Here is a 14,358-nt window from a genome sequence, read left to right as displayed (position 1 = left end):
TTAAATACTTAATAACGTATTTTCTCTTTCTTCATCATTAATAACTGTATAAACTTACTAGTTTTTAACCTTAATGAGGTCTCCTTAATATTTATAAATATAGTCTTCTTAATATTTCATATTTTACATTTTACACGCAAACGTTTTTATGCCCAATATGTAAAAACAAGAGAACAACCAAATATTTATTTCTGATGCGTGTAATTAATTTTTTTTTTTTTTTTTTTTGTTTTTTAGCTTATCGTTACTTTTTATCACATCTTCGATAAGCAACTGAAATTAAACACGTTTGATGTTTGTTTTGGAAATATTATGGTCATGTAGCCATGTAACTAACATTTTTAGGTTAAATAAGTTAACATTTTTAATATATTGGATTTATATGTAACTGGATATAATAAATAAATGTTTTAGTAAGAAGCTCTTCGCGAGAGAGAAAATTTCGCACTCTAACGGATTGTTCACTTCGGTCAGATGAATTTTATCCCTGTTTCATATCGATGGTTATCAGGTATGGTTAACACGTAAAATTTTTCTGCGAAATTATTATTAAAATTATTTTAAATGCAAAACCTTTTATTTGTCAAGCTTTCAAGCAGTTTGTAATAACCAGGGTATTTTTTAGGTATTGAATGTAAGTGACCAGCAAGTGTGCGTAGCTAAAAAAAACGATCGTAAAAAAACATTCATACACGTCAACACGCTGACCATTTTTTTTATTGTACAGAATCACAATGTTCAGGGGAAATTTTCAGTAAGCAAATTTAACTTATTATTACTGTGAAAGCAACTTGCATCAACTTTAAAACTGTAAATTTTAAATCAACACTAATACCCCATTCACACCAAAAATAAAACTTGTTTTAATCGTGGTTATTTAAACTTGTGACGCATTTTTCCGTTCACACTGCTTTTTAAAACCATGTTTCAAATAAATGAGTTTAAAAAAACGGTATCTAAATAAAACACCGTTTTAAAACCGAGTGTTATTAAAACTCGGTTTTGTTGGTGTGAATGGAGTATAAATTGTTAAAGTTTTTATATTCAATCCATAAGACCAAAAGTATAAACAAATACACGTGTTGCGTGCAATTATTATTATTATTATTACTATTATTATTATTATTATTATTATTATTATTATTATTATTATTATTATTATTATTATTATTATTATTATTATTATTATTATTATTATTATTATTATTATTATTATTATTATTATTATTATTATTATTATTATTATTACTATTATTATTATTATTATTATTATTACTATTATTATTATTATTAATGTTATTATTATTATTATTATTATTATTATTATTATTATTATTATTATTATTATTATTATTATTATTATTATTATTATTATTATTATTATTATTATTATTATTATTATTATTATTATTATTATTATTATTATTATTATTATTATTATTATTATTATTATTATTATTATTATTATTATTATTATTATTATTATTATTATTATTATTATTATTATTATTATTATTATTATTATTATTATTATTATTATTATTATTATTATTATTATTATTATTTTCTTTTTTTGTTTGTTTCTTTTTCAACTTTCAGTGTTTTGTTTGTTTTTTTTAATTTTTTACATAATTTCCCACAATTAAATAATTAAACGGTTGAACGATTGATTAATTGAGTTATTATTTTCTTTGTTAACTGTTTGTCAAAATAGAATACGTCTGCGCATCAATTTTGATCGTATCTCTAAGATAATTATCCTGAAATCAAGTGCGTTCGGCGTTTCACGTTCAAGTTTATCGAGTTTTTAAATTTCGATTATCTAATAATTATTTGATTTTTTTTCCATTTTTTAATGTTTTCTTGTTAAAAAATTTAATTTTTCTACTTTTAATACTTACATTACTGCTACAAGAATTAAATTCACAGCTTTAATTTTTTCTTCCGAGCAATAACAAAAATAAATCTAAAAAATTTATTACTTAATTTGTTTTTAATTCAATCCAATATACTGATAAATTAAAGATTGACTAAGTCAATTTTTCTCTCGGACTTAAACAGATTTTCTCGGACTTGAACAAGTTTTTTAAAATTGTTTACATGAAAGTTGTGGGTGTCACACTTACCACAAATTATAATTTACGATACAGTCACATACAAACGAACAATGTAAAGTTGTTTACATTGTTCGTTTGTATTTGACTGCATCGCCTGACCCAAAAAAAATTCTTTCTGACGCTGATGACGAGGCTGGAACGCAAAGTGGAACGCAAAGAACTTCCCGTGCTAGCTTTGCGTAAAAGAGCGTGTTGGCCATCAGTTCGAGTTCAAGTTTTTCAAGTTTCATTTTTATATTTTAATAAAAATGAAACTTGAAAAACTTGAACTCGAATTATTTGAAAAATTTTACTATTTGTCAAACTTGCATCGAAAAACTTGAACAAAAATTTTAAACTCGAAAAACTCGAATTTGTTAAATTGGACGAACTCACGTATGCTTAGTCATATAATTAATATTTCTAGATAAATAACATTTTTGATATATTGGATTCATATCTAGATATATTGGATTCATATCTTTTTGATATATTAGATTCATATCTAGAGATAAATGTGCATAGCTAACATTTTTTCAAATAGCAAAAAGGTTTAACCACGGACGTATAAGATGGACATGCAACTCAGTGTTTTACATCAGAGAGGCCGCAGAAATCAGCGAGCCATTCGAGTTTCCGACAGACTCTAAATTTTCCGCCGTCGACAAAAAATCTATTAAAATGACTGCTGACAGATTTAAAACAAAAACTCTTATTACGTAGAATTAGTTTAAACTTTTATAGCATTTGTTTAATAAGGACTGTTCAGGATAACGTAACTACTTCACAAGTTGACAAGTTACTAAACAAATTACACCAAGGTAAATCATGTTATGTTAATATTGAATAGCTATTCTTGCGGTTTGCCATAAATTGGCTTTTCTGAATTCTTTAAAATTGTGACAAATTATTTTTCTTTGTTGTATTTTTATACATTTTATGTATAAGTTATTTATCCTTAACTGTATATATTTCTGTTATTAAACATATATATATATATATATATATATATATATATATATATATATATATATATATATATATATATATATATATATATATATATATATATATATATATATATATATATATATATATATATATATATATATATATATATATATATATATATATATATATATATATATATATATATATATATATATATATATATATATATATATTAGATTCCATTGGACTTAAGTAAGAGCGATAGTGTCTGATGGAGCCAGGGCTGTGGAGTCGGAGTCGGAGTCGTGGAGTCGGAGTCGGAGTCGGAAAAATTGTACCGACTCCGACTCCGGTTTAAAAAAAATCTCTCAAAGTTTCATAATTTTCATAAGGATTTTATAGATGTTACAAAACTAAAAGTCCTAGGATGGTCTGAAAGCTGTAGGATATCCAGACACAATGGGAATTGTAGTTTGCAACAACTGGAGGACAAGGAGTTTGACATGTTATTTTTAGGCCTTTAAAACAGTGATAAGCAATAGGGTATTTTGCTGCTTATCACTGAGAATCATATATCATCTCCCTTGCGCTCTCCTCTACCTTCCCTTAAACTATATAACTTCATGATCCCCTAACTCCCGACTTAAATTGTCTGGCACTGTGCTACATATTCTTAGTAGAAAGCTAGGCGTGCCACCACCAAGCAACAAAGAGTTGCTCCACAAACAGAAAGACTGTAAGTATTCAATTAACTTTGTTTCTCTGGAGAGAGAGAGTATTAGAAAATTAGTGATTGAAGAAGCTGTTAAACAAAAAGAAGAACTTAATGAATGTCTCAAGGGAAATATTGAAATATTGTCCAACTGACAATATTTCAAACATGATTTTGACAAATTCATAATGTTATTAACGACTGCATAAGAGTTTATTGCATAACAAGAGTTCAGAAAAGTTGTTTGTTCAGAAATTGTTTTCTTATAAATATTGTTTAAAGCACTAAGTGGTTGAATTATTTGTAGCATAGTGATGAAAAAGCCAATGTTAACATTTTACTACAGTTATTTGTTGTTACAAACAAATAACTGTAGTAAAACAAACAACTATTTGTTGTTACAAATTGGTTACTTATGAAGGAGTCGGAGTCGGAGTCGGAGTCGGAACAGCAGCTTACCGACTCCACAGCCCTGGATGGAGCTAGCCCAAATAGAAAATTCTATAATATTCATAAACTGGAAGTCTGCAGCAATATAGTAGATGGAATACTTCCCTGGACATGAAACCATTGTGCTCTAGGTATCTACAAAACTAGTTGATATTTTTTATTATTTATTACATCTCTATTATTTATTATATCTATTATTATATCTCTAGTTATCTCTGTACTAAAGTAGTAAAAGATAAAAAGTAAATGATCTCAATTTCTTTATCATCATCCGTGTTATTTCTTAAAATATTAAGAATATCTAGTTATATAAAATTAATATTAAAACTTGGTTCTACTGCCGTTATCTTTAATAACTAAAAGCAAGTTGATGTGACTGGTTAGACGAGATCAAAAATTTTCGACGAATCCGACAGACTTTAATCTATATCTAATTTCTATTGTTTAAAACAAAAGATTTGTAACAATATGCAACGAGAATGGTTCGCAAAAAAATTCAAATTCAGTTTGAATAGATTTTTTGATACCGTTGTTTTATTTTGTGTGTGTACCTTCCCAAAATCTTAACATAAAAGAAGTTACTACCAAAAGGTAATAAAAATGCTCAACGAAAATAAATCAGAGTCGATGTTAAAACTGTTAAACAATTTTGTCCTTATTTAAAACTCAAAGGTGTGCGTAAGTAAGATTTTTTAATTTTTTTTTTTTTTATCATCGTGATGATATTTTTTAGTTTTTTTAATCATGAAGGTATTTTCGTGGTATAATAATTTGAACGTTTTCACGGAATTCGTGGTATTTCGGAAGCTTAAGTTTAGTTTTAGTATTACGGAGGCGTAAGTTTACATTGACCCTGGATTTGATGTTATTAAAAGATATTAAATACGTATTTAGTGAACTTTCTCGTACTTCAGCAAAAAAAACAACAACAACAAAGTCTTTCAAGTGCGCTTTCAGGTTTGCTAGCTCTAGTAATGTAAAATAGTTTTGATATGGAAAATATAGGAATATCAAATAAACACCTCTCTTGTAACAAATCTTTTACAACAAAAATAATTCAAAAATTAAAAATAGCGCAAGTTAGGTAAGAAATGATTTCATTTAGGTAAAACAGACCGATAGTGGGAAAATGTAGTTCAGAACATCTAGGGAGGACTTGAATAAACTTTTTAATCAATAAAGAAATTTTATACCTCCATTCTCGCTTTCTCCAAACCATTCTTTACTAGGTAGAAAGGATTGTAACAACCAATGATATATTATATATACTAGATGTCTAACTTGCGGGATTTTATTGGACAAAAAGTGAAGCCGCTTTTTTTGTTTACAAATTGAATCCGCCATTTGTAATAAGGGCAAAAACTATATCCGATGTGCGAAATAAAAGTTAAAAATGAACGTTTTTGCCCGAATTAGAAATGGCTCCCACGGCTTCACATTTCGGATCGAAGTTAGACATCTAGTATATATAATATATCATTGGTAACAACACACTGTTTAAGGGACTGGTAAGTAATTTTGGAATTGCAATAAACACTGGATTTTTATTCTGTGTTACGAACTTTAAAGAAAATGTCTTTATTAAAGTATGAGGAAAAAACGAGATTTAAAATATCTGAATTTTTTCAGCGTTTGATTAATGGAGATAGTAGTTATAAAATTTTAAAAAATATACACACAATACACACACAAACACCCTCAAGTAACCAAACATAACTAAACTCATTCCCCAAATGCTGAACTATATCTTCTCCACCCACGTGCTTATAATCTCGGCGCTATACATTTATGAAAGAAAATCCCTGTCCTCACACTATCTTCGCTCTCACACAGCCTCACACTTTGCCGAGGAAGAAAAAAATCCCCGTTCTCACACTCAAATTATTCAAAAAAGAAAAGAAAAAAGGAAATTGCTGAGCTCACAATGAAGTAATCGCTGTTTTTTGTGGTAATCGCTCGATTAAGTCCATGAAAGTTTTCATCGTGTTGTTCATTCAATTTAAAATTTCAAATAACATCATAAATAAACCAAAAAATGATTCGATTTATTAAGTAAAAAGCACTGAGATCCAAGCTGTCTGACTGTCTTAAATGGGCAACCTGACCACGCGTTTAAGCACATGCTGTAGTTCAGGACATTGACTTATTTTACTCACAAATTGTTATTAATACTTTTAGTATGTAAATAATAACTCGCTAGTGTAAAAGATCATGAGAAAAAATTACATAAATGTTTATTATTAGGACTTAGTGACTCAGTAGTGCCTGACTTTGCTAGAACATGCAAACCCAAATAAATTTGTTACAGATCTTTAACACTAATAGTTTTAGGTTAGCGGAGGCTGATGTAGAGCAACACCGGGTATGGCATATCCGTTTTTCCGTCACGTCTGCAGTTCTAGATACGTTGAACTGCAGTATTAGCTGTTCTAGATATGCTGATGAATGCTGAATTTCTGAAAATTCTGAACATAAAAAACAGCCCTAAACACTCGGCAATATACTAAAAACGTTATGTACCAAGCGCTGCTTAAAACATTAACGTAATTAATAACAAATCACACGATAATATGAAATAGTAATAGGCATACGACACAGTTATAGCTTAAAAATACTTGAAACTTATGTTAAGCGACTAAGTAATGCGATAAACGAGTTCTTTCTTGACATTTTAAACTTATTTACTGGATTCAAGGTTGGAAGTTTAAAATATATAAAAGTTTAGTAAACTATTACTAACGAAATTTTACATGAGCAATTCTAGTATGAAACAGTCTTTACTATCTTTTCTTATAACTGGCCCCAGTTTCCTGTAAAATTTTGTCCAGTATACTGGACATTATGCACTATGACCATAAAACATCAAAAAATTACAATTTCAATGCATATTTTTCTTTTCATCAACGGAACTGGTAATATTCTCTATAAATATTAACAACACCTGCAACATTCTCATAGTTCAACTATTACTTAAGTTGATAGAAATACAAAACTAAACAGCTCTATGAAATTCCAAAAAACACATGTCTTTTTACACATAAGTAAACTTTACATTTACTGCATCGAAACATTCATTTTGCAACTGTTTTACTTTTACTGCACAGTATTAGGTATCAGAATCGGCCAATAATATTTGTTATGTCCGTCAGAATCCGCCAATAGTATTAAGAATGTCCGTCAGAATTGGCCAGTAGTAATATGTCCATCAAAATCGGTAATGGTTGTTATACCATCTCTCACATTAGCAGGAATTTGATTTGCTTTGACACGACTTTGACAGAACTTTGGCTTGTCACTTTAAAGACTTGGTGAGACGCAGAAACTATTTTAAAAGTCTACATAACTACCAATTCCTCCCATTTGTTGATGAAAATAACTATTTTTTGTATACATAACTGCGTTTGTTTTTTTTTAAGTACTTATAAAACAAAGTATCATTATAAAATTGCATCAAGTGAACTCGAAATTGCTATCAGGTTGTTAGGAAAGTTATGTCGGTTGGATGTATGCTATTATTGATGGGTTGACAGCACACTGATGAGGTGGAAGACAATTTACTGATACCATTATTTGAATGATATTTGGCGCAGTATAAAGCCAAAAACATGTCTTCTTAATCGACTCCTCCCATGTATGAGTTACACATTTAGACAACAAGTCGAGACACAATTAACTATGGTCGAATTTTGCGATGAAACTGCCCACAGGTCTCCAACTGGATCTGTCTTAATAAAATTTCATATAATTAATACCCATTTGTTATCAAACCATGCGATTACAACCAGTGACTTGTTACTTGAAAAAATTTCAGCAGTAGCTTTTGGACCGCCTTTTTTAAAAATCTTTTTCTGATGGCAAAGGACAATTTTTGAAAGATATTGTTCCTTTGAAAAGAATCACTTGTTCATCAACTGAAAACTTTGTGAAACTTGTTAATTTGAAACTCGCTAATTTGCATTCATTTTTTATTCATTGGATATCAAGTTAACACTGTTGTAATGTACCACATCAAGTATTTCTTAGATATCAATCATTAAAGATTAAGACATTTTATACATGCTTGACGTTTCTCAATAATTACATACATGCCAAATGTAGACAGACTTAAAAACCTAATAGGTAAACTTCTATTTGTCAAGTTAATTCTTGGCTTTACCAAAATATTTTATTCGTCAGTTTTTGAAACTTTCACATCAACCTATTCATCATTATCGCTCGTCAGTGACCATTCGATAGGTAATTGTGGTGTTATATCCAATACTGTTGGTAATTGAAAGGCAACAGGATCTTGATCAGACAGCTCATTGTCACCAATTATTACTTCATCGTTATGACTCTGTTACACACATTTCGCTGTTGTTGTTTTCTAACTCATCATCACTGATATTGGCATTTGAAATTTTTACAATGTTTTCTGTTGTTATTGTGGAAAATTATCTTTCATAAAACAATCTAAAAAAAAAAAAAAAGTTCCTACAGTGCGCCATATACAGTGGAGATTCACGAAAACCATTAGTAAGTTCGATGCTACTGAGTCTCAGATGGGTGATTATCTAGTCAGTGCACCAAGTAAGGAGATTTTATTAAAGTCATATAGAGATGACAGATTGTGGCTCATATTATAAATGCCTAATGGGACACATGCATCATTAAAATCTATTGACTTCGGGAGAATGTATTTGGCTCTCTCATTGAGCATATCAGTCAGAATAATGACGCTTTTATAGGAAAAAGGAAGCGTGCACGCAACTTTTCTATTTTCCTCCTTATTTCTTGCTTTGCTTGGCATTTTGAACAGAATTAGTTATGATCAAAAGCTTTAAATATATAGCTTCTTGAAAGAGCTTAAAATGGTTAGATAGTTTAGATAGAAAGAAGTTAAAATTTTTATATTTATAGTAAATAAAATTACAAAAAAAAGTATCCACATGCAAGCAGGGGCGTGTCTAGGGGATGTCTGCTACGTCGCTGGACATACCCAAAATATGAATATATATATATTTTTTCACAACTTCAATATTTTGTTGAATAAATATGATGCGTCGGTAGATAAAAGCAAACAGAGCGAATAATTATAGCAAACTAAAGCAATAATTAAGCAAACTATACAAGGTAAATTGTTCGAGCGGATGGTAAGAAGTTATTAATCCGGGATAACAGTTAGATTTACGGTTTGGTATTTTATTATAGTGCTTGTCAAATCGAGAACGGTCTAAAGTTTATTAAAAAAAAACGATTTATATATTTAAACGGAGGTTATTTTAATTTTTGAGTTAAACAAATGAATAAGAAACTTGAATGGACATACCTTTTTTTATTAAGTTACAAAGTACTTCATTTTTTAAATATTTTCTTTTATTAATTAAAAAAAAATAAAAGTTATTATTTCTTAGAAAACAAATTTTGGACTTCCTCTTCTTATCACACCCTGAGTAAAGTTTTGATCAAATTCTATTGATATTTATTATTAGGAGGAGAATACTATAATTAACAACAAGCATATATTAAAATATATCAATCGACATCCCCAATTATTTTATACAAAGCTGTGTATCTTTTTAATTAATTGCATTTTGATCAATATAAAAAGATAGAAAGGGTTTTAAACATTATAAATTAAATTCGGACTTCCCTTGATACATACACCCTGTTTGGTATGTGTTTATAAAACATTTCTTAAACTTAAAATTTAAACAGTTTAATTATTTGCTTAAAATGTTGACTAATTCTCAAGTTCAAATAGCTCTCCAAACAAAATGCCAATCGGAGTTAGTCCATTGGAAAGAAAGATTGGAAAAAAATATTTCTTGTTTTAAAGACAAACATCCAAATATGAATGTTGTAGAAAACATTAGAGGTTTAGACACCTTTTTACCAAAGACTTTTTCAGAAAAACATTGTGGCAATTTCATTTGTTTGAGGTAGAAATATTGATTTCGTTTCAGTGATTTTTTTTTTATTGTAAAGCTTTCTTTTATTATTTTTAAGCTTTCTTATTATTATTGTTAAGCTTTTTTTATTGAACATTTATAAATTTATCTTTATATTAAATCCAATGTAAAAATAACAATAATGAACTAGTTTTCTTACAAAAATATTTTTTATTGAAAACATTGCAATTGAAAAATGTAATTGTATAACTATGTTTTTATGTGCATATCAGGTCTCAATCAACTGGAAACTGTCTGTACAGTTCTATCTCATTAGTCATCACTGGGAATAATTCTGTAGTAAATGATTTAAGATTATTGACATCAATCGAGCTTTTCTTAAATGCAGACTTCTACTCAAACCATCCATCTTTTCAATCTGTTTTTTGTAACAATAGAAATGTTTTTCCTTGTTTAAAAAACATTCTGTCGTTGTCAGTATCAAAAAATTCTTTAGATACAAGAAAGGAAGGCAGAGTTAGTACAAGAAGAAGCTGTTCATAATTGCAACGATAAAAACTGGTCCTCTTTCCTTTGTGTTCTTGGATTATCAAGCATATGTGGAAAAAAAATAGAATGTCTTTACCCAGATAATGGCCTTACTAAGTACAAACTATTATTTGGCCAAATTATTTATCCCCGTATGACCTCTTTTGAAAATTACGAGTCTTTATATCTTCTTTTTTGTTGTGAAAGTTTTTCAAATGATTTTTCTGTCCCTTTTCAACACAATCATTATGTTCCATTAGTACTAAAAAACAATTTGAAACATAAAGCTTCCAATGAAAGTAACAGGATGTTACAGGCTAAAATTACTTTTCATAACAAATCCAAAGATCATGATGACCTTATGGAATCTAATTTAAAAAATAAATCTTTGCATCTTTGCAACCAAATACCAATACCTAGTTTTAGTAAAGTAACTCAATCTATACCATTTTCTATCCCTTCCTATAATTATGATATTGGTTATTTGGTTTCTAATTATGCTAGTTATTCCAGTGTTGCTAAAACTTTAAGTAATTCTGAAGTTCAACATTTAGTTCAATCTGTGTTTGTACCTTGTAAAACATTTACTTTTCCTAAAAATTCAAATGGACGTAGCTTTCAACTTGCATGGATAAATAAATTTCCATGGCTTACTTATTCAAAGATATTTGATGGTGCTTTCTGTTTGCCATGTGTACTTTTTGGTCACAGCTTTCCTTCAGAATGTACTATAGTAGAAAGGCTATTCAGTAAACCATTCAACTACTGGAATGATGCTTCTGCTCACTTTAAGAAACATGTATTTGGAAAAAATAATAATAATCTAACCTGCAGAAACAAAGGATTGCATGTTAAAACTGCTGAAGTTTTGTTTTCTTTATCATCATTTTGGTCTTTTAAAGCAGAGCCAATTGATATAACCTCTCAAAAAATAATTCAATCACAGATTTCTGAAAATCGTAGATTGTTGTTACCAATTATTGAAACAATTATTCTATGTGGCCGCCTTGGTCTTCCTTTAAGAGGTCATCGAGATAATTCAAAATTTTATCCTGGTAGAAGCAAATCTCCTAGTCCTACTGCAGGAAATTTCATCGAACTACTTCATTTTCGTGTCAAAGCTGGCGATAAAATTCTTGAAGATCATTTAAAATATCATCAAAAAAATGCATCTTACATATCAAATACATCTCAAAATGAGCTGATAAAATGTTGCGGAGAAGTAGTTACCGACAAAATAATAGAAGAAATCAAAAAGTCTCAATATTTTTCTATTATTGCTGATGAAGCTTCAGACAGTTCAAATAAAGAGCAACTTTCTTTGGTTATTAGATTTGTTGATTCTAATTTAGACATAAAGGAAGAATTTGTTAAATTTATACATTGTTCAAATGGTGTTACTGGCGAAGGTTTATTTAGTGTTTTACTAAAAAGTTTGTCTGTTCTTTACTTGGATATTATAAATTGTAGAGGACAATCTTATGATGGTGCTGGAGCAATGGCTGGACATACTAAAGGGTTGTCTGCTCGTATTTTAAATTTGAATGAAAAAGCTATTTTTACTCATTGTTACAGCCACAGACTTAATTTAGCTATTTGTGCATCATGCAATGTGCAGTCTATCAGGAACCTTTTAGCTCATGTAAAAGAGGTATCATACTTTTTTAATCTTTCTCCAACCAGGCAACAAAAATTAGAAGAGCATATTGATAAAATTACTCCATTAGCTTCCAAAAAAAAGTTAAAAGATGTTTGTAGAACACGTTGGATTGATAAAGTTCATGGCATGGATACTTTTCAAGAGCTTTTTATACCTGTGGTCTCCTGTCTTGAAGAAATGTCCTTAAATATCAATAAAACATTTAATCATACAACATCTACTTCTGCTTCCTCTTTACTGAAGTTAATAACAGGTTTTGATTTTATTGTTGCACTTTGTATAACAAGAAATGTTTTTGATGTAACTCTTCCAGTTACACGATTGTTGCAGGCAAAAAGTAATGATATTTATAATGGTTTGAATCTTATCCAGGCATTAAAAGATGCTGTGTCTTCTCTTAGAAATATAGTTGATGAACACCATCAAATATGCTATGAACAAGCATTAAAAATTGCATCCAAGATAAATGTTATAGAAGAAAAGCCTAGAACTTCATTTATTTCAAAAAACAGAGCTGATACTCCTTTTGAATCTGTCTCTCATTATTTTAAATTGGTTATCACTATTCCTTTGTTAGACCATCTGAGTACTGAGTTAAACACAAGGTTTAATGATACAACTTTAAAGTGTTATAAAGCACTTGTCTTAGTTCCTTCAAAAATGATTGCAGAAGTTCAGTGTTCTAGTGATACTAATTGGAAAGATCATGTCATATCTTTCAGTGACTTTTATATAACAGACTTAATAAATCCACTCGCTTTATTAGGTGAGCTTAAACTGTGGGAAGTATATTGGGTAAATTTTAAAAATGAGCTTCCGTCTAATATTACCGAAACATTAAAAGCAATAAATTTTCCTGGCTTTGAAAACATTAAGATTTGTCTTAAGTTACTTGCTACCTTACCCTTAACTTCATGTGAATGTGAGCGAACGTTTTCTTCACTTCGACGTCTAAAAGATTATAAAAGAAGCACAATGGTAGAGGACCGCCTAAATGGTTTAGCTTTAATGAATATTCACACAGAGATACCTATAGATGTTGAAAAAGTCATAAATAAGTTTGCTATAAATAATCGTAGGTTGTGTTTTAAATAAAATTTTAATAAAAATATAAAATAAAATAATTAAAAAAATATATAACAAAAATATAATATATAAAAAATATAAAAGTATTATCTTAAAAAGAAAAAAATCTTTGTTTAACGGCTATTTTCATAGCCACACATCTTTGTAAAAACATTATTTGGCATTGAACAGTACAGTAAGTATAGCCCGCAGTTTATTTACTATTTGGTTTTCAACTTTTTTTTTGGAGGGGGGCCGAAGTTATAGTTTCGAAAAATAAAGTTCATATTACGTCAAATGTATTAAAAAAGCCTAATTTCGCAAACAGTAGATAAGGAACAGTGTCGCAAATATCCCAAACCAAGAGTAGTATACGAATCAACTAAGTTGACTCATTTCCTCCTTGCGTGCTCTCCCTAAATAAGTCGATGCGTGTATTACTTCATGCGTGCTCTCCCTAAGTCTAAAAAAGTGCGATATCAGAGATTTTTAAGAATTATTTTTGCTTCATATAAGAATAGGTCGTGTGTAATTGTTAAGCGTTGGTGCTGACTATGGTTATCATCATTTTCTTCTAAAAATAGATAGCGTGCGAAGCGATGATGCTTGATAATGGTTAGTATCATGTGCGATAAAATATCGGGCGATTGCTAAGCCGTCTTACTTCATATGCGTTTGTCAATGAGGAAGTGGGGGGTGGGGGGGATGCTAAAATTTAACATTTTTGGGGAGGGGTTAAAATTGCGACTTACCCAAAAAAATTCCTGTACACGCCCCTGCATGCAAGTATCAAACGAATATCTAAAGGTAAAAGCCAAAAAAATTTCCCAGCATTCTATCCTGCAACAAAAACTCTGAAAAAAATAAGTTTTATACTTTGTGATTAAAGCATTCTGAAACGCTATCTCGAAAAAATATAAGTTGTATACTCACGCGGCCCACTTTCTATATATTTTTTGTTTATCAACATGTTTTCATGCTTGTAACAAATAAAATACTCTCTAA

General features: G+C 29.2%; 1 protein-coding gene and 2 long non-coding RNA genes across 3 annotated transcripts; 2 read left to right on the top strand and 1 right to left on the bottom strand.

Annotated features, from left to right (window-relative positions):
* Window positions 1-247: 247 nt before the first annotated feature.
* On the top strand, window positions 248-2,990 carry LOC149883355 (uncharacterized). Its single transcript, XR_016456525.1, has 4 exons — window positions 248-328; window positions 415-511; window positions 626-754; window positions 2,641-2,990. It is a non-coding gene; the product is annotated as an uncharacterized LOC149883355 (long non-coding RNA).
* A 4,092-nt stretch (window positions 2,991-7,082) lies between these two features.
* Window positions 7,083-14,321, bottom strand: LOC149883353 (uncharacterized). The gene is made up of 2 exons (XR_016456291.1): window positions 14,230-14,321; window positions 7,083-8,661 (listed from the first exon to the last, which is right to left on the bottom strand). It is a non-coding gene; the product is annotated as an uncharacterized LOC149883353 (long non-coding RNA).
* Window positions 9,907-13,416, top strand: LOC149883354 (52 kDa repressor of the inhibitor of the protein kinase-like). The gene has a single exon (XM_090099973.1). It carries the CDS (start codon window positions 10,783-10,785, stop codon window positions 13,381-13,383), a length of 2,601 nt encoding a protein of 866 aa, XP_089956099.1. The 5' UTR covers window positions 9,907-10,782; the 3' UTR covers window positions 13,384-13,416.
* Window positions 14,322-14,358: the final 37 nt, after the last annotated feature.

This window comes from Hydra viridissima, unplaced genomic scaffold (assembly GCF_058129835.1).
Source record: "Hydra viridissima isolate aposymbiotic clone 2 unplaced genomic scaffold, HvirCarnegie_v1 scaffold_10, whole genome shotgun sequence".
NCBI lineage: Eukaryota > Metazoa > Cnidaria > Hydrozoa > Anthoathecata > Hydridae > Hydra > Hydra viridissima.
This window is presented reverse-complemented; position numbering and strand designations above follow the sequence as displayed.

What these genes read in the sequence shown, in the direction of transcription:
- LOC149883354 (XM_090099973.1), top strand. Translation starts at nt 10,783, where the DNA reads ATGACCTCTTTTGAAAATTACGAGTCTTTATATCTTCTTTTTTGTTGT.